This window comes from Martes martes (genome assembly GCF_963455335.1).
Source record: "Martes martes genome assembly, chromosome: 5".
Classification (NCBI taxonomy): domain Eukaryota; kingdom Metazoa; phylum Chordata; class Mammalia; order Carnivora; family Mustelidae; genus Martes; species Martes martes.
This window is the reverse complement of record NC_137892.1, coordinates 108,647,178-108,669,655: the sequence shown is the minus strand read 5'-3', so window position 1 is coordinate 108,669,655 and position 22,478 is coordinate 108,647,178. Positions and strand designations below refer to the sequence as shown.

At 45.6% G+C, this 22,478-nt stretch overlaps 1 protein-coding gene across 1 annotated transcript in view; it reads left to right on the top strand.

Annotated features, from left to right (window-relative positions):
* Positions 1-22,478, top strand: part of TENM2 (teneurin transmembrane protein 2) — a 1,113,787-nt gene that overhangs the window by 983,442 nt on the left and 107,867 nt on the right. Inside the window, exon 15 of the mRNA XM_080804500.1 lies at positions 20,257-20,403. Coding sequence (XP_080660626.1) covers positions 20,257-20,403 — 147 coding nt within the window. The remainder of the gene's footprint in view (positions 1-20,256; positions 20,404-22,478) is intronic.

Genomic DNA, 22,478 nt, shown 5'->3' with positions numbered 1-22,478 from the left:
GATCTCCTTCTTCCTTCTTATTTCGGTTAAGGATTGTTTCCATTTTCAGCCAGCTCGACCACAAGTAAAGGAGCCCCTGTGATCTCCCAATCTCTTGCTAATGGTGTCGCAAAAGGAGTGGAGAGGCAAATGTTTCCATATCCCTTAGACGCCGGTTTTGCAGCAATTTCTGTCATAGCTCTTTGAGGCGGCTCACTCTAATCATGGGTGACATCCAGCTATATCTTGCCAGACTTCAGGGAAAGGAAGGGTTAACTGATATTCCAGAGATAAAAAGTCCCACAGAATTGCTGTCCAGAGGGATTTAAATTGCTGAGACTCCTGGCCCACAGATTCCAAATTTAGCTGCAGCAGCACCTGGTCAAATTAGCAGTGAAGTTGGTTAGAACTTGGCTCAGAAGGGTCATCTGTCCAAAGCTCTAAGCAGCGTGATGGGCTCTGATAAGTGTGAATTGCATTTCTTTATTTTTAAAATCATGCTTTAACTTCAAGAGGGATTGCCAGACAGCCCTGTCTAGTTGTCTAGAAACAATGCCAGGGTGTGGGGGCTCCCAGAGATTATAAAATAAGCACCTCACAGGCACAGAGGAAACATTTGTACCTGATTTTATTCCAACAAGTTAGCAAGCTGTCTATCACCGGTCACGCTCTTGCACTGAAACATGCTCTCTCTAATGACACAAAACTCAAGTCAGGCAATGGGACTGTTTCTCCACATTAGGTGTATGGGAGCCCAGGAAGCCCAAATGTCACTGATGATAGCAATTCCCATGAATAGGGAGAGAGATTGAAGAAGGTATTAGAGGTGGTAAGAGAAACGAGCTTTTTCCTATTAATCCAGGGAATGCAGGCAAGTTGAGTTGGGTCCCTTAAGCATGCTGCTATCTGCTTCTCACCACACTTTGAATATGAACTAATTTAACTTTTTATTTCCATTTAATGGGACCAAGAAAGATCCATGTGCATTCACTTACAGACCTGTTCTCTGGGGGTCTGATAGAGGAAATGTTACCATATCGTACAGAAGCCTAGCACAGAAACTAGTCTACCCAGAAATAAGCAGTTTGAAACACAATACACATCAACACCCACTCCAAACTCCCAACATCTCCCGCGTTATGCTTGTAGAAGGTAACCTCTTCTTTCCTTGGAGGAACTTCCTCATTGTCAGTGCTTTCCTAATGTAGTCACCGTGCATTCGTAGGGTGGGGCTGGAGAGGAGAAGTATGCAACAGAGGGGTTCAGTGCATGGGCTTTGGAATCAAACAGGCCTGGTTTCAAATCCAGCCTCCATTAACTGCAAGTTGGGTGATATTTGGTGAGTTAGGTATCTGCAGTGCCTCCACCTTTCCCATCTGTAAGTTGGGAATAATAATACCCATGTCCTACTTTTGGGAGCACTTCACTTATCAGTGAAGCATTTAACACAGTCCTTGATGCTCCATAAATGTTAGCTTAAAAATCACGAGCACCACACCTTCAGGCCCTTGCCGGAGTTACCCAAGCGCACCTTTGTGGAGAGGATAGTTAGCAATACAGAGGTGGCATACAACCACGCCCAGGGCCCAGAACTCCCCAAAGAGAGGCCAGAATGCTGATCGTATGGTAGCCCAGGGATCTGGGCCCAGTGCCTGCTCCACTCCTGCAGGAGAAGGCCACTGAGGCACCTGGATGCCATGCCTGCAAGAAGAGAGAAAACAGGGAGCAAGAACAATGCAGAGAGAGATCTGGAAATGGCCCCGTGAGGATCTGCCTGCCAGTTGGAGGGACATGGGCATTACAAACATAAAGAAGAAAGTTACATGGGTATCATCCCATGGCATGTGTGAGGTCCACACCTCCTCCATGTGGTTCCAGCTGAGCACTGACAACTATGTTCATTCATTCATCCATCCGTCCATTCATTCATTCATGAAACATTTATTGAGCACCTAATGTGTGCTGAGTGCAGCATAAGCCTCCCCTGGGGTAGCAGGAGTAAAAGAGAAGTGGTTGACACAGGGGCTGGTGACAGTCTGAGGAACTGAAGACCTCGGCTGTCTTCTTGCCCACGTGAGACTTCGCTGTTCTCTAACAAACACACCCTTCCCGGTATTTCTGCTAATCATTTTCAGTTTCTTTTTCGACATTGTTTCTTGCTAACAGCTTCCCAAGAAGATCAACAGAAGGATGGAAGCCTTAAACTTCCAATGGTAGTTTAAATTCATTTGTAACACAATATAATTACATAAAAAAAGCAGTCAGGTATCAAACTGTGTGGATACACACAAATGACTCCCTCATAAGTGTTAATATTTTCAACAGCAGAAGAAATTTAGTTAAGTCAAATGAAGATGGCAACTCATTAAAATTTGATTTTCCCTCCTATCCTTTTTTATCTTTTAATCCTCTGTATATGGCACAACTTGTTCTGTTAAATAACATTCATTAATTAAATCTCATCTTCTCTTAGCTATATCTATATTTTTATTTATTGCAAAAACCTTCCGATGCTTATAATCTAATTTAGTTGGATTATTGCTTGGACATCTCTAAGTAAGAAAACCTTGAGGTTTAAGATGGAATTGCTGGCAAGGGAGGGAATGGGATAAACCAAGTTCTCTTTTTGTCTCCGCCTGGCAGGAGGTGGTTGGGCAGGCCCTTCCTCTGTTAGGGGAGTTGGCCTAGATTTGGATAATGAGAGCGCTATGAATTCAATATCTTCATTGACTGTGGGAAGGGAAGGGAGGGAAGAACCTGTAGAAAGAGTTGTAGACTCAAACACCCCTATGTGGATGAGGCAGGAGCAATGTCCATGAGTGCACTGGAAAGAGTAGAAGACAGTAGGGAGTGGTAATACACTGGAGAGTGTATGCCCCTTCTATGGAGGGCAGACAGGGCCTGCGTCCCACTGAACGTTGCCATAGAGAAATGCAAAACTAGCTTGACCAAAATTTCCGATTTTTCAGTACAAAGCCGGGTATCAGGATTGTTATGCATACTCTCCCAGTTTTCAAATGTTGGCAAGCAATTCAAAATGTGTAGAAATGGTCTACAAGCCGTTCAAATAGGACTGGAGGCCAAATGGATCACCCATCTGTGGCCACTGACACCAAGCTCCAGTGCAAGATTAGTATCGAGTTAGGGAACATCATCATTTGCCTGGATTGAGACTGGGACAGCTTTGGCTTCTTTTTTTTTTTTTTTTTTTTTTTTAATGCCCAACTCTCCTAGTGACTGGTTTCTGCTGGTAGGATTCTCATTGCCAGGGTGTGATGGTGATACTTTGCACTTACAAGTTGAATTTTCTCCAAGGAGCTCAAAAGACTTTGTGTTGCCTCCGTCAACCTCACAACAGGCCTGTGAGGCAAGCAGGTAGCTATTGCCCCAAGACACACAGGGAGCAGCATTAAATATTTTAAACAGGCAGCTAGGTTGACTCCTTGGTCTAAATCCATGGTCTACACAATTGGCAAATTACCGCATTCAAGAAGCACAGGCAGGGTTTCCCATTCCTGCCTCCTCTGCTGCCCTTTTTGGCTTATCTTCCTTCCGTCTGCTCCAGCTGACAGCTAAGCCCCAGATCTCAACAATATATACAAGCAAACTGAGCCAGTGACTAATTCCTGTCGTGCGTGTGAGTGTGTACACGTCTGTGTGTGCATGCATGTGTGTGTGCCCATCTAACTTCTCGGCAGCCCAGCACGGTTCATCTGCACCCATTACAACACGTCTCTGCATTGGTCATTGGTGTGATGCCATGCTCTGAAATTCTACTTTGCAATTGCTCAAGACCTAGAAAGGCCAACTAGGTATCTGCAGGATTCTGGATATCTGCATTTACTAACAGTGTCCAATTAATCCATGCCCCTTGGGGCCCCATCTCCCTTCTCTTCCTCAAACAGATAGAATTACAGCTATGAAGAAGCCTTTCCCTTACAGAGCTGGGATAGGCGCCCTCTCCTTGGCCACAGTGGATTAACAGGAGTGGCCATGGAAAGCCAGGACAAGGGCCAGAGCAGTGCAGTGGAAGGCCAGGAATGAAGATCTTCTCTGAGTTGCCTTGGGTAGAATACTCAAGAAATTCCCATTGGCCAGCAGTGATGAGAGCTCTACCACAGTCATTTCCCCTCTAGACTGGGTTCAAGGGTTTTGCTGCACCATCCCTCTGTCCTCCCCCCTTCTCCTCTGCTTTATGGGCATATATGCTCTCTGTCCTGCTCTACTCAGGGGAGTTCCTTGGGCTTTGCAGGCATGACCCAGAGAGAAGACTCCAGTACGGCAGTGTAAAACCGTTGGTCTTTTTACCAGGACAAGTATCCCCCATTTTCTAGATTGCCTTGCTCTTCCTTCCAAATTGTCTCAGATCAGACAGCTGATTCCTGGGAACAGTTCCCAGCATGATATTCTACCACAGCCATTCACATTCTCTGCATGCGAGCATGCCATGGACATCCTTCAGAGGCAGATGCAAAACTAGAGCGACACCTGGCCGTCCTAAATGCATGTGTGGAAGAGAGGACTAGACTTAGTGACACTTGGGACAGCAAAGGCTGCCATACCCACCAGCTTCCCCTCTGATCCCACAAATCAGGCTACTCTTCTTTAGAGCCGAGTCCAATGAAACTGCCTTTTCTGAGAATGGGAACTTTAAGGATTCCACAGAAGAGCCCTGGAAATCCCTTCTTGATCTAGTCAGAAGTACAGTTGATTAAGCATCTAGAATCAGCCATTCTGTCTTAGCTCGTCTCAACAAATCAAAATCAATACTGAAAATTTTTTCAAGTACGTAGCTTAAAAAAGCCATCTCTTTATATCCTCAGGTATGTATTTCTTTATACCCGAATATATAAAAAGGTAGCTTTTGTGCTGCCTTGGGAGAAATCAACTCATGCTATTCATTTGTTCAGAATGGAAGCTTCCAAAAGTGAGCCAAGGCTTCTCTTCACCTTCATTCATGATGCCTCTCAAAATATCACACAGACAAATCATAATTTGTATTTTTCACATACATACACAAACATCCATTCGAAGGTGCACCATGTGGGGGACATCTTTATCACCATAGCCTCAGGGTGACATTCTGGAAGTTCAAAATAGGGAAGCCACAGGCATTCTCAGTGCTGCCAAATCCAGTAAAGCCTGTTGTACGGTGGACAGAATGCCCATGCCGGAGACCCTCATGGTGGGTCTGCCAGCACATTCAGGCTCACCTGGCTGAACCAGCCTTTGGGTTTAATTGGCTCCTATAGGCCAACAGTGCAAGTCAGGGATGCTCAAGCCAACAGACTCACTGGTCAGCAGGGACATCAGCCCCTGGAGTTTCAGCACTCAGCCACGCACAGGTTACTGAAGCCACGGTGAAGTTCCAGGTTTAGCTAAGTACCTGGCCAAACCAAGAAGTCCCTTTAAAGTTGCATCTGACCAACCTCCACATGCTAGGACAGCTCCACTTTGACATGTGCCCTTCTGCTTCCAGCACCAGTGAGATGGGGTTACGCTAAGTAGTACCACTTCGCAATATTTTCTGAGCAGTAAAAGCAAAAAGATTGCAGTGCTGTAAGATCATGTCTTTCAGGAGACATTAAAATCTGACTGATGCTGATCACAGTGAGGTAAAAAGCTGCAAGCCGAGACTTGGAGGGGAAGGAGATAGAGGTCCTGAAAACAACATGAGGCTAATACATAAAGAAAGTAGTTAGAGCCGAGCTGGGAGTGGATTCTGAAGCTAGAAATGCACTTTGCTCGGGGGTTTCCTTTTAATTTGTGTTTCCTCCCAGGCTATGGCTTTGCCCCTTTCTGTTAAAATCTTGACAGTGCCTCTCAAGAAAGATGCTCTCTGGCAGGGACAACCCCTCTGGTTTGGTCAAGCCTGGCATTCAGCAGCAAAACATGGTATCCAGAAGGAGCCTAAATGATCCTCTGCCTTGGAACGGGAATACATCAGGTGCTCAGTAAGTGCTGGCTGGCTTGAGATTCCCTGGGCATGGCCCTCCCGAAAAAAGTTAAGAGAAAGAGAAGCCACATTATATCTGAGGAGAACAGTGGGGACGGATATAGTGAGAAGCCACCGTGAGTTAACTTCAAAAGTACTGTGTTTCTGAGCTGCCAAAAGAGCCCATTTGTGAAAAGTCAGGAGCTAGATTTGAGGAAGAAATAGCGAAAGGAATAACTAAATAAATGAAGAGGTTTTCTGGAGTTTTGGAGCATGAGGATTTGAACAAAGGACATGTTGGCCTATAGTCCAGTGCACACCTCCGAAATGAGGACAGTATCCCCACAAACAGAATGACAAGGGGTTCTTTGAGCAAGTCGAAAAAACTTACCCTTTTTATGCATAAAGCACAGATACCTATGCAACAAATAAGCAGATCTGGAGTGTATCTGTGGTATTAAAATTTCATGATGAGGAGAGGAATTCGGAGGAAAAGATCTCAAATGGTTCCTGAGGAAGGAGATAATGGGCCAGGGGAGAGAGATTCATCTGGTAGAAGAGATGATAGATTGATTTGTTTCCAGAACTTCAGTAAAAGTGGCCTCGAGTATCTTTACTGAAGACAAACTCCTGCTTAGGAAACTTTCTGCCAAGTCATGTCTCTGTCTTTCTCACGCCACCACCACCCCCACCCCTTGCCGGCTGCTCTCGGTCTGTACCAAATCCGTTTAGACGGCAATAATAGGCCAAAGAGCTGGTTTTACGTGTGTTTTGAATTTACTCATCTACTGAACTCCCTCTTCAGATGAGAGCAGCTAGCAGTTACTGAATACCAGCCATAAAACTTGCCAGCCCCTGTGCTCGGTTCTTAATACACCTTCTCACATCCTGATCCTCACATCAGTTTTGTGAGGTAGAAATTGTCCTTATCATCGTACAGGTGAGAACACTGGCTCAGAGAGGTAAAGCCCTTGGGGTAAGTCTGAACTGTCAGTGACAGGGGGAGGTGAGCTCTAACCCTCGGTTTATTTGACAGAAACCAGGTGTTACCATAGACTGTTTTGATCGCCTGCTTTGATCCCGGCTAGTTGTGGCAAGAGCCTTCCTCTGGAGGCCAGCAATGAAATCAGAGTGTATGGGCACCCAGGGGGCACCCTCCTTTACTGGTAAAGGCACTACCACCTGCATGAATGTTTCTTTGGTGATGGGGGGGCTGTCCCCCATTGGTCATACTTTGGGGTTCTCTGCTTTACTAGCACCCCCCAGGCCAAAGAGTGTACCAAGTTCTTTCAGATTCCCAAAATGAATCATCACGCCTCAGCATAGGCATAATTGGCCAACTTCCCTAAATTTAAGTTGACTTTCTATCAGAGTTCACATTTCCACCAACTTTTCATTAAATTAATTATTCAAAACAATTCAGAGTTAGCGTTCTCACAGCAACTGTAACTCTGCCATGACTATATTAAGGCGTAAATTGAACAGCATGTTTTGCAATAAAGTTAATTTTATATTCACCAGAGAACTGAGTTATAGTTGCTGTGGGAACCATCATTTCGAATCTCTTGACTTTGGTGCATTTAAATTCTCAGCCACAGCCTCGCACACCGTAGCATATTTTGCATGGAAGCTTCATCTGCTTCACGCCCGTGCCTGGATCCCCTGAACCCGGAAGTCCTGTCAGAGTCTGGCAGATCGGCCTGCTCGTGCTCCCAGCCCTCCTCCTCATCCTGGTATCTCTGACACTGGAGAGAGAAATAGCCAACAAACCCAAATGGTTCTGCTTTTATATCTCAGAAATGTCTGTCTGGGGGAGGTGACTTTCCTCAGAAATGTCTGTCTGGGGGTGGTAACTTTCCTCAGAAGCGCGGTCAGTGAGAGGTGCCAAGGCTCAGGCAATGTCAATGAAAGCAAGCGACGCCATTGAATTTGTGAGGAGCCGGGATTCTCATCCAAGGGTATTTCTGGATCACGTTGTATTATTCAGTACACACAGGGTGACCTCTGAAGGCTTCAAGTCCTTGCCTGTGCCATTAATCACGCAGGCATGCACGGCCATACATCAGAACATACTGGAGCTCCGGAAAAGCTAAACATTTCCCAGAGTCACATAAAACCCAAGCATCTCTAAATCAAGATGCACTGCAGGGCCTCTCTAAGAGGTGCGTTCAGTAGAGCTGGAATAGAACTCAGGGTAAATTCTGGCAGTACGGAATTGGTGACAGGTACCAGGGTGAAGACGGAAGCTTGTTTGGGAGGGACAGCAGAGGGAGATGAAACTCTGAGGTGGTTAGAGATGCGAGCGTTCCGTCTACAAGGATTATCGATTTTTCAGCTTTATTGGAAAAATCAGTCATGCTTTCTGCCTCCTGGGGATTGCTCTGCTGCAATTTGGGAGTGTGTGTGTGTGTGTGTGTGTGTGTGTGTGTGTAAACTCTGCAGGTTAGCAGCTGAGTAGCAGCGCCCATTCACCATTCAATTATCCATTTAGCTAAAATGTGACTTAACAGAAACATACTGCTGTTTTGCATGTTTAAAATATATTTGAAAGGAGGGATTTTTGTTTCTGTGTAAATGAGAGGATTTCGAAGAGAAAGCTCTCGCCTTCCTAAGGGCACATTCATTATGCGAAATTGGAGAATAGCACAGGCCAGATTGTTGGGATTCTGACTCCTATTCTATTATATGCTTTCAGAAAACAAACATCTCCTTATTCTTCGTACTCCTCCTGATCGAGACTTATCACAAAATTTATAAAGACCTCATAACAACCAGTGACTTCCCTCAAGTCCTTGATCAACTAAACACTGTGAAGAAAAGGACTAGAACAATACATGCAGATAGAGTTTCAAAGAACAGGATGAGTTCATAACTCGGGGTTACGTGGGTCACAGGATGGGAAGGAGTGAATGATAGAAGGTGCTGGATTAATGAACAAGGGCGGGGCTGCTGGGAGCCGCCATTTCAGCCAGAGGAAAGAAAAAAGGGTGAAGAAACAAAGGAAAGATTGAAATGTTTTTATTGTCTCTGTACAGGCAGAAAGTAACATAAAACAAGATAAAATACAGCTAGTGTATGAGGTCATCTAATACATAGTGTTTTGAGAACAAGTCTTCAGAGGATTTGGAGGGATTTGTTGGTAAGAAAATCTTGACAGATTAATGAATATAAATATATGTGTATATTTATGTATATACAAATAGATAATTGATGGATGGATGGATAGATGGAGGATGGACAGAAAGGTTCATAGATGCATAGATAGAGTTTTTTAAGTGTGTTTGAGTGCCACAATTCAGACGGGTCAAGCTGACCTATAGGGATAAACAGAATGCAAAAGGTTTTGAAGCCCAGGAGTAATAACCTGGGAGGGCGTTTAGGGCCGACCCAAAGAAGCTCTGTTGCCTAGAAGAACTGGATGATGCTGGCAGACTTGATGCAGACTTCTGGTGTCAGGTCACGACATCAAGAAGGTCAGCGTGGTCCTTTGTTGGAGCTGTTCCATGTTACATTGTCAGCCCTCAACCTGGGGAGAGAGCCTGGGTGACCCCGCGGTTCTCTGCGTCCCTCCACCCATGTACCCTTCCCTTTCACTTCTACCATGTTGCCTTTAATATGAAAAAGTAGCATAGAGGGAAGGGTAGAATCATCACAAAACCCAGCCTCTCCAACCTTGGTTACTTGCCGATTCCCAAATGAAGTTTGCGTCAACCAGAGTGCTATTTATGGACAGTGTGTTTTATCCTTTGCTCTGCGTCTGTGCCACAAGTCTTTCCTTTTGGAGGGATGTGTAGGGAAGCTTAAACACATATAGAACTGGCCCTACCACGGGGAGTCCCAGTAGCAGGGCACCTGCCTACACCACCCGAACCGCCCCCACGGCTTACCAAGATCATCCATGTGACCTCCTCCTGGACAGCCTCCCGGGCCCTGTCCTTGCCCCATCCTCAGTCTGTTCTCCCAGCACAAAGGAATGCTTTAGAAGCTCAAGCCCGATCAAGCCAGTCCTCTGCCCCACCCCCCCTCGACACCCCCCTCTCCACACCGCAGGTAGAGCAGCCCTTTCTGCTCACATACTTTTCTGAGCCTGGTTTACATGGGCACCTCACATGCCTCTTATGATTTAGGAGGACTTCTTTAGGTAACATGTCACATCCATTATGTGCTGATGTTACTCATGGAACTCTCAGGAAATTACCTCATTTTCCTTATTTCCATTTCAGTCTTTGGAGGGCACCTTCCTGGGGTCTTTGCTGTACTGACAGTCACGTTTTCAGCCATAATATACAGTCCCTCCTCATCGCCAAGTACAGAGCAAAGACTCCCCTAAGCTGCATAGACCCTTCTGCCAGCAATTTGAAGTTATTTTAAACAATAATAATAGCTTTCAGTTCTGAAACATTTACTATGTGCATTTACTTACTATTTACACATCTTATATATTACTAGATGTATTTACATGTATTTATACATCATGCTAAGCATGCAATAGGTTTTTTTCTCTTTTAAACCCCTCTGGAATAGGTACTTTTATTGCCCTGGTTTTACAGATGAAGAAAGTAAGGAATAAGGAGTTAATCATTTTTGCCTAAGATCGTATAGCCAAGAGGTGTTTGTATTAAAAGCATCCTAAAATCCAGAATTTAAAACCCATAGTCCTGGGGTAGGTTCTTGGCCCAGCTCTTTTCACATCTATTAGAAACAAACATTTAGTGATTTCCTTACATTTCCTAGAGTTGTGCTGCGAACAGCAACAACAACAAAATATATGGCGATTTATCACCGGCCTGATTTTACACTAGTTAAAAGAAAGCCGTCAGCCCTGCAGTAAGTAACGAGTCCGTGCCCACAGGCCTCCTAGATGTTATTTGTATTTTTATGACCCTCCTGTGGCTATAAGGATGCTCAGTGGGTGTAGAAATTGGATGGTTAAAAATAACAAATAAGAAATCAAAGTCGCGCTTTGTCCCTATTTCCATACCGGCTAGGTACCACATTCATTATTCGCTGGACAGCTGTGGGAATAAGCAACACGAGGTACAACAACTTGATTATCCTCCAAGAACCAAATTAAACCATTGGACTTCCTTATTATTGTCATCCCTGCCTTTGTGTGACTCTTGTCACCCTCTTAATCTACCAACGTGCTCTCTTCTACCTCTCCGGGTACTCTGTTCTGTCTCTTTCAGTCGGGAGGTATCAGCTTCTTCCAAGTTGAAAGGCACAGACCTACCCCAGCACTCCTCATCAGCCACTGTCGTCAGCTTGGTTTGGGACCCTGTACTGCAACCAGCTGTTTCTTTTGCTTGGGACGTGCCATCCATCCAGGGGCTTGGGATCTGGCCTGAGGGAAGGTTTACTTTTTTTACCTGGCTGCTAAATTGAGGGCACAATGAAGCAGCAGAAACACCTCACAGGCGGTTTATGTATGCGTTCACTCAACAAATATCGTCAACACTAGGTGCTGGGGTGAGCACTGGGAAAAGAGCTATACCCCTCCAAGTCGGAGTCTTTGCTCTGGGGAGGCTCCGAGGCTCCCAGGATGACGGGCTTTAAACTGCAGGTTCCCAGTCTCAGCCACACACAGGAATCACCTGGGGGAGCTCAAAAAATAAAAATACTGATGCCTGAGTCCCCTCCTTGGAGATTTTGATTTAATTGGGGTGCAGCCTCACATCAGAACTCTCGGCCAATTCTGTTCTGAGGTGCAGCCGGGTTGAGGCCCGCTAATCAGAAAAAAAGGATGAGGGGTGCCTGGGTGGCTCAGTGGGTTAAAGCCTCTGCCTTTGGCTCAGGTCATGATCCCAGGGTCCTGGGATCGAGCCCAGCATTGGGCTCTCTGCTCCGCAGGGAGCCTGCTTCCTCCTCTCTCTCTGCCTGCCTCTCTGCCTACTTGTGATCTCTCTCTCTCTCTCTCTGTGTCAAATAAATAAATAAAATCTTTAAAAAAAAAAAAAAAAAAAGAAAGGATGAGTCAGAATGGAGGCAGGAGCACTACAGGAGGAGGAGTGGGAGGTACTGTGACATCACTCCTGGGGAGCAGCCCAGGCTGCAAGTCAAAGAGCCTTCCGAGCAAGTGCTGGCTAATCCCAGCGTGAATGGCTTTAGCCAGAGCATGGAGAGTGTTGTTTAGGGACAGGGATGGGCAAAATCCCAAAAGGAAGATCCAGACTCCATTCTAGAACCCAACGAGGCAGGTCAGCTAAACCTGAGCGAGCAGAGCCTTGAGTGACATGAGTTGAGAGGGAGAAATGGGCAGGGCCAGATAATGCAAATAATGCATTCAAGGCCCTAAAAGGGGTTCAAGACTTAATCCAAAAGTAGTGGTTTTCACACAGAGCAGACATCTGAATTCCCCAGACAGCTGGTCAAAATGCAGATTTCCAGGACCCAGCCCCGCCCCAAAGGTTCTGATCCATACATCTGAAATGGAACCTCAGCATGTGCATTTTTAACAAGTTCCCAGATGACATTCTTGCCCCAGGACCACACTTTAAGATGCACTGTTCCTATCTAAGTCAAGGGAGAAAGCCTGCCGCCCCCCGCCCCCGCCAGGGGATTTTTAGCAGGTTTCAATGTGGTACCAGTTGGTGTTTGCCTTAGGAACATGGTGAGATTTTCCCAGCACTGGCGCCCTACATCCTTCCTTGGTAGAGAAGTGTAATAAAGAAAGGGGAAGTTCCAAGGAAGGACGCAGGCTCCCCCCAGGGAAGCACAGGCTTGTGTGAGACCCTGGTTCTACTGGGTAATAATGATTCAGTCTGGAATTCACTAAGTAATTGACATGAGCTTCCGCCTCCCAAGAAGAGCTATCTCCAGTTACTGTCACCTAAACTCTGTTTTCTTCCCCCCACCCCCATGATCTTCTACTGTTTTGAAAAAAACAAATGTGTTAATAAGAACTTAGAGCATCGAAACCGTAAAAAAACAAGATATGTCTCTCTTTTTTGTTTTTTTTTAAGTTCACCATTTTCTCTGAGGCCAAGGTTAAGCCTATTGCCTTCCTTTTCCTGGGCAGACAGAGATGATGCTGATCAGTGAGAATCCAGGTGCATCCAGGAAACATGTAGCATAGACAGCTGGATCCAAATTTATTTCACCTCATGGAGGCTCTGCTGCTTCTGTTGCTGTGATTTCTGCCTTAGGAGCAAAAGGCAAGCAGCGGACCATGGAAAGGATCACTGGCCTTCCCAGGCATCCCTACCCAGCATCCTCCATCCGCTCCCCTATGCAAACCCTTTTAGATATACAGAGGCTGTTGAAACCGAGAAAAACATCTGCCTCTGGACTTCCCATGTCTTCTCTAACAAAGCAGGGGCAGCCATTCAAGCACAGGTTCGTGGCTGAGTTTCCATGCCAATTTGTACCTAGACACAGAGTCCCTACACAGCTCCCTTCTCCTCGCCCAGGTGAGCAAGAGAGACAAGCCCTTCCGTTTTCTAGGGACCAAAATGCTGCTTTGGCAGACGGTCTTCTAAAATTAGTTGGAGCTTTCCCCAGAGTGTCTTGAAGCACCAAATTAATTTTCTGAGTGTCTGCCACTGCTGTTTAGTATAAATGGCCACTGAACCCCTAGTGATCCCCCGTCCCCAGCACCTCAGCTGTCTTCAATTCTGAAGAGTTCTGGAATGCAATGGAAGAACTCTATTTCATATTTCCAGTGTATATCTGCTTCTCAATTCCAACCATGCACAGCTCTCACTCAGAAAACAGTGATAGTTAAAAGAGTTGTGGGAGAGAGTTTCGCTAATTAAGTTAACATGCAAAAGTACAATTCTGCCCAAGAGAAGGAGCCATCATTTATTCTACCTTCAACCCTCCTGGCCCTCAGAATTGCCCTTAGCTTCCGTGGGTTTCTCCTCACTTACGCAGACCAACTGGGCATTGCCAGCCTCTTGGATGGTGGTCATAGGGGGCGTAAGGATTTCCTAGGATGTGATGCAGGCATATGCTGAAGATACCAGAGTTTTGTTTTTGTTTTTATTTTTGTTTTTAACTTGAAAGAGGTTAGGCTTATGGGTTTTTTCCCTGATCTGGAGGTGAGACATAGAGAAACAGCCTGCACCTAAGACTGCCCCAGGGCAAAGCCTACCACTAATAACAATGTTTGTAATTGTACGCAAGCTACAAGAGCTACTACCTATTGAACATTTACAACATACCAAGTTCTATGCTCAAATCTTTACTTTTATCATTTCATTTAACCCCTCTGGCTCCTGTATAAAATATCATTATCTCTGTTAAGTTGTTCATTCAACAAACATTTACTGAGTGTCTGTTATATGCCAACTGTTTTTCTAGACACTGAAGATACTTCAATGAACAATGAGTCAAAAATCCCAGTCTTCCTGCAGCTTAGGTTCTATTGGGAAAGACAGCAAATAAGATTAATTTGTAGGATATGTAATTGTACAGACAGGAGGACGAGGTGACACTACCAGCTCAAGGTCATACAGACAACAAGGGTCAAATCTAGGTTTTAATCCCAGAAGTATCTGACCCCAAAACAGGGTAAGGTTTTTCCTTGACAGAAGACTTTCCACCAGCGTTTAGTCCAGGATGCAGCAGCTCTCCTAGCAGTCTCTGGCCAAGCAGGGATGTCTCCTTTCTCCAGCTTTCTTTGTCATCTGTCTGCATTTATATGCAGCCTGTTTTGTGTTTTCACTTGCATTTCTCTCTGGGTGGGGCATTGTCCTCTGTGCTTTTTGAAAGTGTGCTCGATGTTGAATATTAAGATCCTACTTCTCTTTCCATACCCCTTATACACCAGGCACCCCTTCCACCCCTTATACACGATTAGCCACTTATTTCTACCTCTAAATTGCTGCACGTGGCAGAACATTCCTTGACGCGTTTTTAGAAAAGCCTTTTATGGTAATTATAGCTTTCTTCAAGCGCATTTATGCTCCCCTTTTTACTGTGCTTTAGACATTATTTTCCCTATGCCTAATTTTTGTTAAGGCAAAAAGCCTGCCTACCTGGTAACTGCATCATCGGAGGGATTATTGTTGTTGTTGTTTGGTTTTTGGCTTTTTTTTTACTGTTTGGAATTCAATGTATGGAAAGTCTTGAAGGTGATCACATTTCCCCTCTACCAAAGATGTTGGAGATTCTGAGTTCAGCCAGAAGTCATCTGTTCATTTCCCTATTTATTGAGTATTAGCAATCTGAGAGTAAACAAGATAGACATGGCACCTGCCCTGATGGATTTACTTCATAACAGGAGTGCCCAGGGCAGCTGTTCAGTTGTACACTGCACAATTCTAGGGACACCGTTCAAATTATAGTTGATTATGTGCACATTTATTACAATAATTTTCCAGCAGGTGACAGTAAAATGTCTTAAGGAATGGCTGCTACATGGACTAGCAAGATGTTAGACAGTTGTGATACACTGTAGTGGACAAGGTAGGCTAGGATAGGGTGGGGTATACCGGCCAGGGTAGGGTAGGATAGGATAGGATAGGTGAGGCTAAGATAGAATAGGGCACGCAAGGGTAAGGTAGGATAGGGTAGGGCAGAATAGGGCAAGGTAGAATAAGGTAGGGCAGGATAGGGTAGGGCAGAATAGGGCAGTGTAGGGTAGAATAGGATAGAAGAAAGGCACCATGACAGGTGTAACTAGCCTGGATCTGGGAGTTTTGGAAAGGCTTCCTGGAGATGACTTCTGAGTGGGGGTCTAAAGAATGTGTTGAAGTTAGGCAGATGAGGAAAGAGAAAAGGAAAGACTGAACAGCTTTGATCTGGCCAAACCCTGAAGTGGTACTGAGATGGGCTAACATGAGAACCAGTTCATGTAAGGTCTGTAAGCCAGATTAAGGACTTCAGGGTCTCCCCTGGGGCCAATGGAAAGCTGTGGCAGTGTTTTGAGCAATGTCTTGAACAGAGAGAAATGGATGATGCTATAAGACTGGAGGCAGGGAGGCCAGTTAGGAGGCTTTCACAAGAGTCCAGGGAAAAGATGAGGAGGCTTGAGTTAATGCAGTGGCACTGGGGGTGGGAGCAGAGGACAGATTCCAGAGATATTTAGGAGGAAGGACAGGTAGGACATCTTATCATTAAGAGAAAAATCAGGCAGGAATTTTTTGTTGACTAAATATAAGAGATGAGAGAGGTAGGTGGTGGAGGGCAGGGAAGGGTGTTAAAAATGACTCCAGAGTTTTCGTCTTGGGCACTAAAGTACATCAAGGTGCCATTCCTTGATCAAGGGATCAGAGTTTGGGGGGAGAGGGGGTAAAGAGGCTAAATTCTCTTGAGTCTAAGATGCTTGTTAGCAAACAGTTGGAGACATTGAGATGCAAGTTGGAGTCCAGGTCTAGGCATCAGAGGTCTGGAGACGAAGACTCAGGAGTCATCGGAATATAAGGGTGTGTTTGGGTTGGATTTTTTCAATCCCAAATTTCTCCTTCAGGTCTAATTTTTGCCAAGACAAAAAGCCTGCCTACCTAGTAACCGTGTTGATGGATTTTTTTTTAAGTGATTGAAATTCTGAGTGTGGAAGTCTTAGAAATTATACCATTTCCATCCTGTCAAAGGCATTGGAAGTCTGATAGAACCAGCCCAAAACATTGCTGATGCCCTTGAAGGTTCTCTTTTGATCTTTAAGAAGGAGGCCCCACTGTCTTCTCATGCCTCTCAGGAGCGTTTATAGATAAGGCAGGCTGAAATGATCTAGCACAACCTGACCAAACATTTATTCAAGTGTCTACAATGTGCATGACACAAGGTCAGGGTCTGCGATCCAACAACAAACAAGGAACTCTAGGGTTCCATGGAGTTTGGGGTCTAGAGCAGGATTTCTCAGTCTTGGCACTGTTGGCATTTGGGGCCATATCATTGGTGTGGGGACTGTCCAGTCGACTGTGGGAGGTTGAGCAGTACCCCTGACCTCTATGCAAATGATGTCAGTACCATTGTCCCCAAGTTGTTATCCTCAAAAATGTCTCCAGACTTGACAATGTCCTCTAGAAGAGGAAAAAGGAAATAACTAGCCTCAGTTGAGAATCCCTAGTCTAGAGTCACGGCAGAACCTGACGTCTCCACAGATAACCAGCGGTCTAGCTGTGCAAAAAATCAGAAACTGTTTCTTATCACTTTCTGTATCAGTGATCTCAGAGATGGACACTCAAGGAAATCAGCAGTGCTAGCCTGAAATCCAGAAGACTCCATAGAGGAGACTTCTTGGATCCCCAGGTAGGAGTCCATCAGTCCAATCCAACTTAAGTTATAGGATCCTCTCCAGAGAAAGTTGCCGCCTGACGCCCATTTCCCCTCCAGACTAATTACTTCCTACATTCTGCTTTTCCTTAAGCAGAAGCTGGCTTTGCACTTTACAAACACAACAGATCACCTCCTCAGAAGGCCACCAGCCGAACAAACCTGTGCTGGGGGCAGCTTGGGGTTGCCTAGCAACACCATGCACCTGCCAAGGCTACTTTCTTCCTCTTCAAGCTAAAAGCAAAGTCCTGTCCATTAATTCCCAGCTACCACGAAACTTCTCAGAGATTTGCCAGCTTCCCACTGTTCGTGTTTTCATCTTCCTCATATGATGTGGAGAAAACCTGCTACTGTGGTCTGTTTATCTCACTTCAGTTGGTTGGGGGGGGAGAAAAAAATCAAGAGAGAAAGAGCAGGGGGGAGGAACAGCTTCATTTCAGTCTAAGAGCACAGATATTTTGAGTGCATATCTCTGACTGACGTGCTAGCGTTCTTTGCAAATTTAAATTTTATGTAGTAGACGTGGGTTTCCTACACAATGAGGCTTCTGTTGAGACTTTGGGCGTGATTTTAGTCAAACATGAGACCTCAAAATGGCTGAATAACAAAGCACATATAATAGACGGCATGCTGAGCGAATGTTGCTGGGGCTGTCATAGAGTATGTTCCGTGTGACCCATTCAACCAAAACTCTTCTGGTAAAAATTGTAAAGCTGGAGGTGGCTGGAGGTTGGAGATAGACTCTTTTCCTTGAGAACCTCTGAAATGTCCCTTGGGCTTTTCCTACTGAGTCTCATTTTGCTCCTGTAGAAATGTTTTATGGTATTTCTCTGATACTGGGGATGGCTTCTACTCCCTGAACACTCTCACAGTCTGAACAGGAGGGATGTCACTGGTTCTGCAGTCAGGGCCCCCGCTGGGGCGGTGGGGGGGGGGGGTGGTGCCACCAGCTTGGTAAGGAAAGGAATGGAAATGTGAATCTGGGCCTCTGGGCTCTGTAAGGATAGGCGTGAATACCAGCATGTCTTTGTGGAGGAATGCAAGCACTTAGGCTTCGTTTGCATCCTGGATTCAGTGCTGGGCTACTGCAGCCAAAGAAAACAGGTTCTCTGGCAACAGTTTCCTGCTTTCTCCTCTCAAGACAGCTCAGCTTCCTTACAGAGATCTTCCCACAGAGAACTTCTCCTCTTTCACTCACCCTCTTCTCTCAGGGCCTAACCCCATACCACATTCTGTAAAGGATGGGAGGGAACGAGCATTCAAAAGTAAGATACCATAAATAAAGTAGGTACATTTCAACTCACTTTCAGACCCTCCAGACCTTCCTTCCCAGGAGGAGGCCTTAAAATTCCCACCACTGCCACAGGCACAAATTGGGTTTATTGGCGTTCTCATAAGGGTTACTCAAGAGAAGAGAGGAAAGATGGCAGGCGCAGGCCTCTGGAACACAGGAGGGAGAAGTAAGGGGGGATGCATGCTTTTGATTCAGAAGATTTGGGCCAGAATGGTTTCAAATCAATTACCTCCCTCACTGCAAAGCTCTTCATCCCCCCACCACAACCCAGTCTACCTTGCATTTCGCGTGGTTTAAAAAAAAAATACACAGAGTGGGGCGCCTGGATGGCTCCGTGGGTTAAAGCCTCTGCCTTCAGCTCAGGTCAGGATCCCAGGGTCCTGGGATGGAGCCTCATATCGGGCTCTCAGCTCAGCGGGGAGCCTGCTTCCCTTTCTCTCTCTGCCTGCCTCTCTGCCTACTTGTGATCTCTGTCTGTCAAATAAATAAATAAAATCTTTCAAAAAAAAAAAATACACAGAGCTGGAGATAGACATGGTGACAGAGGGGGAGACACAATAAAAGGTAGATATTCAGGGAAGTTACTTTCTGAGGACAATGACATTAATGGTCATTTGGGGTCTATTTAAATGAAGTAAAGAAAACACACCTAGATTGCACAACTCTGTAAATTTGCTACAAGTCATTGCATTGTGCACTTAACACAGGTGAATTTTATGGTATGTAAATTATGACTCAATAAAGCTGTTAAAGGAAAAATGAAAACATATCCAGGAATTCTTGCCAGCAAGTAGATTTTGTGAGGGTGGCAACATCCTACCAATTCTGTGCTGCTCTCTGCATCTTCTAGAGGGTGGCAGGGGCTCTGCTGGGGAGACTGTCCCACCCTGCTTTAGCGGCCCGCCCCCTGCCACCCTTTCTCATCTTCCCACACCCACGTTCCCAGGCCCCCCACTCAGGTCAGAAGGGTGGTAGCCACAGTTGTTTTAGGTGCTGGAGCAATTAGGGAATTAGGCAGGCTGCTGATTTCATACTTTTCCCCACCCCCAAAAAAGAGGAAAGAAAGAAGAGTTTACTACAAAATAAGAATTACTCGAATGCCACCTCATTCCTCATATACATACACATTTTTCTCTTTGCCCGGTTCAAGGCACTAAGTACCTACTCCTCCCACGGCCTTCAGACTCAGCAGTATTTTTAAATTATGCCATAAATAGGTTGAATGATAAACAGTCAACATTTTCAAGTGCCCCTTAAAACTAAATATTACAAAAATACGAGAATAGCCCAGGAGAACCAGCCTGTTCTTCATCCTAAGAAGCTTGTGATAATCACATAAAAATATATCCTTAAAATTCTGAAAGATGGAAGGCACTTTGCCTCCATCCTGGGTTGATAGGGAATTTCCTGTCTTCTGCAGAAAGTATTTCTAAGAAAGAAAGAAAGAAAGAAAGAAAGAAAAGGGTTTTGTTTTTTGTTTTTTGTGTTTTTGAGGTAGCCTCAATCTTGAGCTACTAGCTGGAAATTACAGCCTACCTAGGCTTGTAATCTCAGAGCTGGTTTAGTTTTCTGGAATATTCCCCACTTTGGGAAGGTTGCCTCAGACCCCTTCACACAGGTCAGTGTCATTGGGGATCCCCTGCATCTGGGACCCCACTGTGCCTTGCATGTATTGCCTGCTTCCCCTACTCTTTCGAAGGCAGGCACGGGCCCCACTCTGAGGCTGGCCCAGTGGCTGCCCTGCGGCCTTGCTCCCCCTTTGCATGGCTCCCCTGCTGCCCCAGCGCGGCCTCGCGCCCCTCCTTCTCATCCTCTGCATTTCTCCAACCAGATGGCTGCCCCGATTTGTGCAACGGCAACGGGAGATGCACACTGGGTCAGAACAGCTGGCAGTGTGTCTGCCAGACCGGCTGGAGAGGGCCCGGATGCAACGTTGCCATGGAAACCTCCTGTGCTGATAACAAGGATAATGAGGGAGGTGAGCAAGCGTCTTCTCATTCCCAGCCCCTCAAGTGCAAAGCATTGTGTATACTTCCGTCATGAGTCATTTTCCTGAAAGACCTCCCCCATACTATTGTCAAATGCTGTTGTAACATTTCTTTTGAAGTAAATGCCGCAGAGGACGGGCATCTTTGGGCCAGTGGGGGGTTTCTGGAGACAAGGGCTGGGACTACTGGGGTTTGAAGCTGGCTTTGGATTCTCAAGTACGCACCGCCCCAGAAAGGTGGCTGGGCCCTGGCTTGGCCCTTGGGTGCACATTCCTGCCTGAGCCTTTGGGGCTGGGAGTTACAAATGAATCGATGGTGATGGTCACAGTATGTGTTTCACGCTATACTCAGACATCTCAGGCAATCCCTTCATCCTTACGACACTTTCAGACGTTCCTTTGTAAATGAGGAAACGGAGGCTTAGACCACAGTTAAGCAACTGTTTTAAGAGAGGTCAACCACCAATAGTAAAATTGGGACCCAAACCCGGATCTGACTCCAAAGTCCACGTTCCGACCAGTGGCTGGCGAACGACAGCCTGCTGCTGCTCACATCCAGTCCACTGCCTGGTTTTATATGAGCAGCAAAATGGTTTTTACATTTCTAAAGTTTGGGGGAAGGGATCTAAAGAGGAACAATATTTCAAGATATGTGCAAAGTGGAATTCAGATTTTACTGTGTACATATAATTTTATTTGACCATAACAATGCCTGTCAATGTATGCTTCACCCTCAAAGACATCATTGAGGAGTTGAACACAGACCACATGGCTGGTAAAGCCTAAAATATTTACTCTCAGACCCATTATGGGAAATTGGCCAATCCCTGTTCTGAACCTCTGGACTGGATTTTCCTGTGTTATCCCCTGATGGAGTGCTAAGATCCTGGGGCTAAAAGGGGTTGCGGTAGCACACGGGCTGTGTGATTTCCTAAGAATATGGAGCAATGCTGCCTTAACATTCAGGACAGGTGGGTGACCTACTCCCGCCAAAATGACTAAATGGTCAGAATTCCCTCAGAGCAGAAGTAGTTTCAGGGTGTAAGAGGATCCACACATCCAACTATTTGACTTAACAGAAATGCATCTAGTCCCACTCTGTCAATCCCTGTGCTCTGAGAATATCAACTCCTGCCCTCATGGCCCCAGGGCGTCGGCTCAGGTAGTGTCCAGAAAGGGGAGCAATCCATCAGGGTGATGGATGAAAGTACGAGATACTCTATTTTTATTTTTCCTCATCGTCTTAATAGACACTTGCAATTTCCATAATCTATTATTGCTGTTATACTTGTACATAATGTGTAAATAAGCAAATGTACATACAATGATAGGAGTACACCAATCAAAAAAGTTTATAGGCCTGATATAATTTACAGAGCTCCCATTCATTCATTTAGCTTCCTGAAATGGAACCAAAATAGAAATCACTTTAATTCTTTTTTTTAATGAACTGAGCCATAACAGCATATATCCATACATTTTTTTTTCCCCAAGAGAGACAGTCAAAATTGCATTACTTCTCCTGATAAGGTCTGGTCCCTGGTGATTTCACCTAGCAAAGAAGTTGCTTACAGATCAGCTCCCTTCCTCTTCCAGAAAGGAGCTGCTGTCCTGGCTCCCTTCTCCACTGCAGGTGTCAGCAGTTGGAAACATAGGAAATGGTTGGAATGCTGCACGTATTGGAGGGGGACTGACTCAGTCTCCCCCGAACGCCCTGCACCATCGTCATCCCTCTCTACCAGCCCTGTGGCTCCTTTCAGGAGCCCAAGTTCCTGACATAGGGGAACTGAAGGAGGGGCAAGAGGTGCTCGGTGGTGGATGGTCTAAGCCTGAGGACTGCTCTGTAGGCACATGCAACCCAGGGTCCCTCCTGGTGGGCAGAGGCAGAGCGTCAGGAAAGCAAGGCACAGAAGCAAATGAGGCAGTGATTATGCTAAAGACAATAATGGCCTTGTTATGGGAACTATTAAAGCGAACCTCCCAAGGAAGTAATTAGCCACCAGGAAAAAAAAAAAAAAAAAAGGCTCTCCACAGTGTTTATAAAAAGAAACTCCCAGTTAATTCAG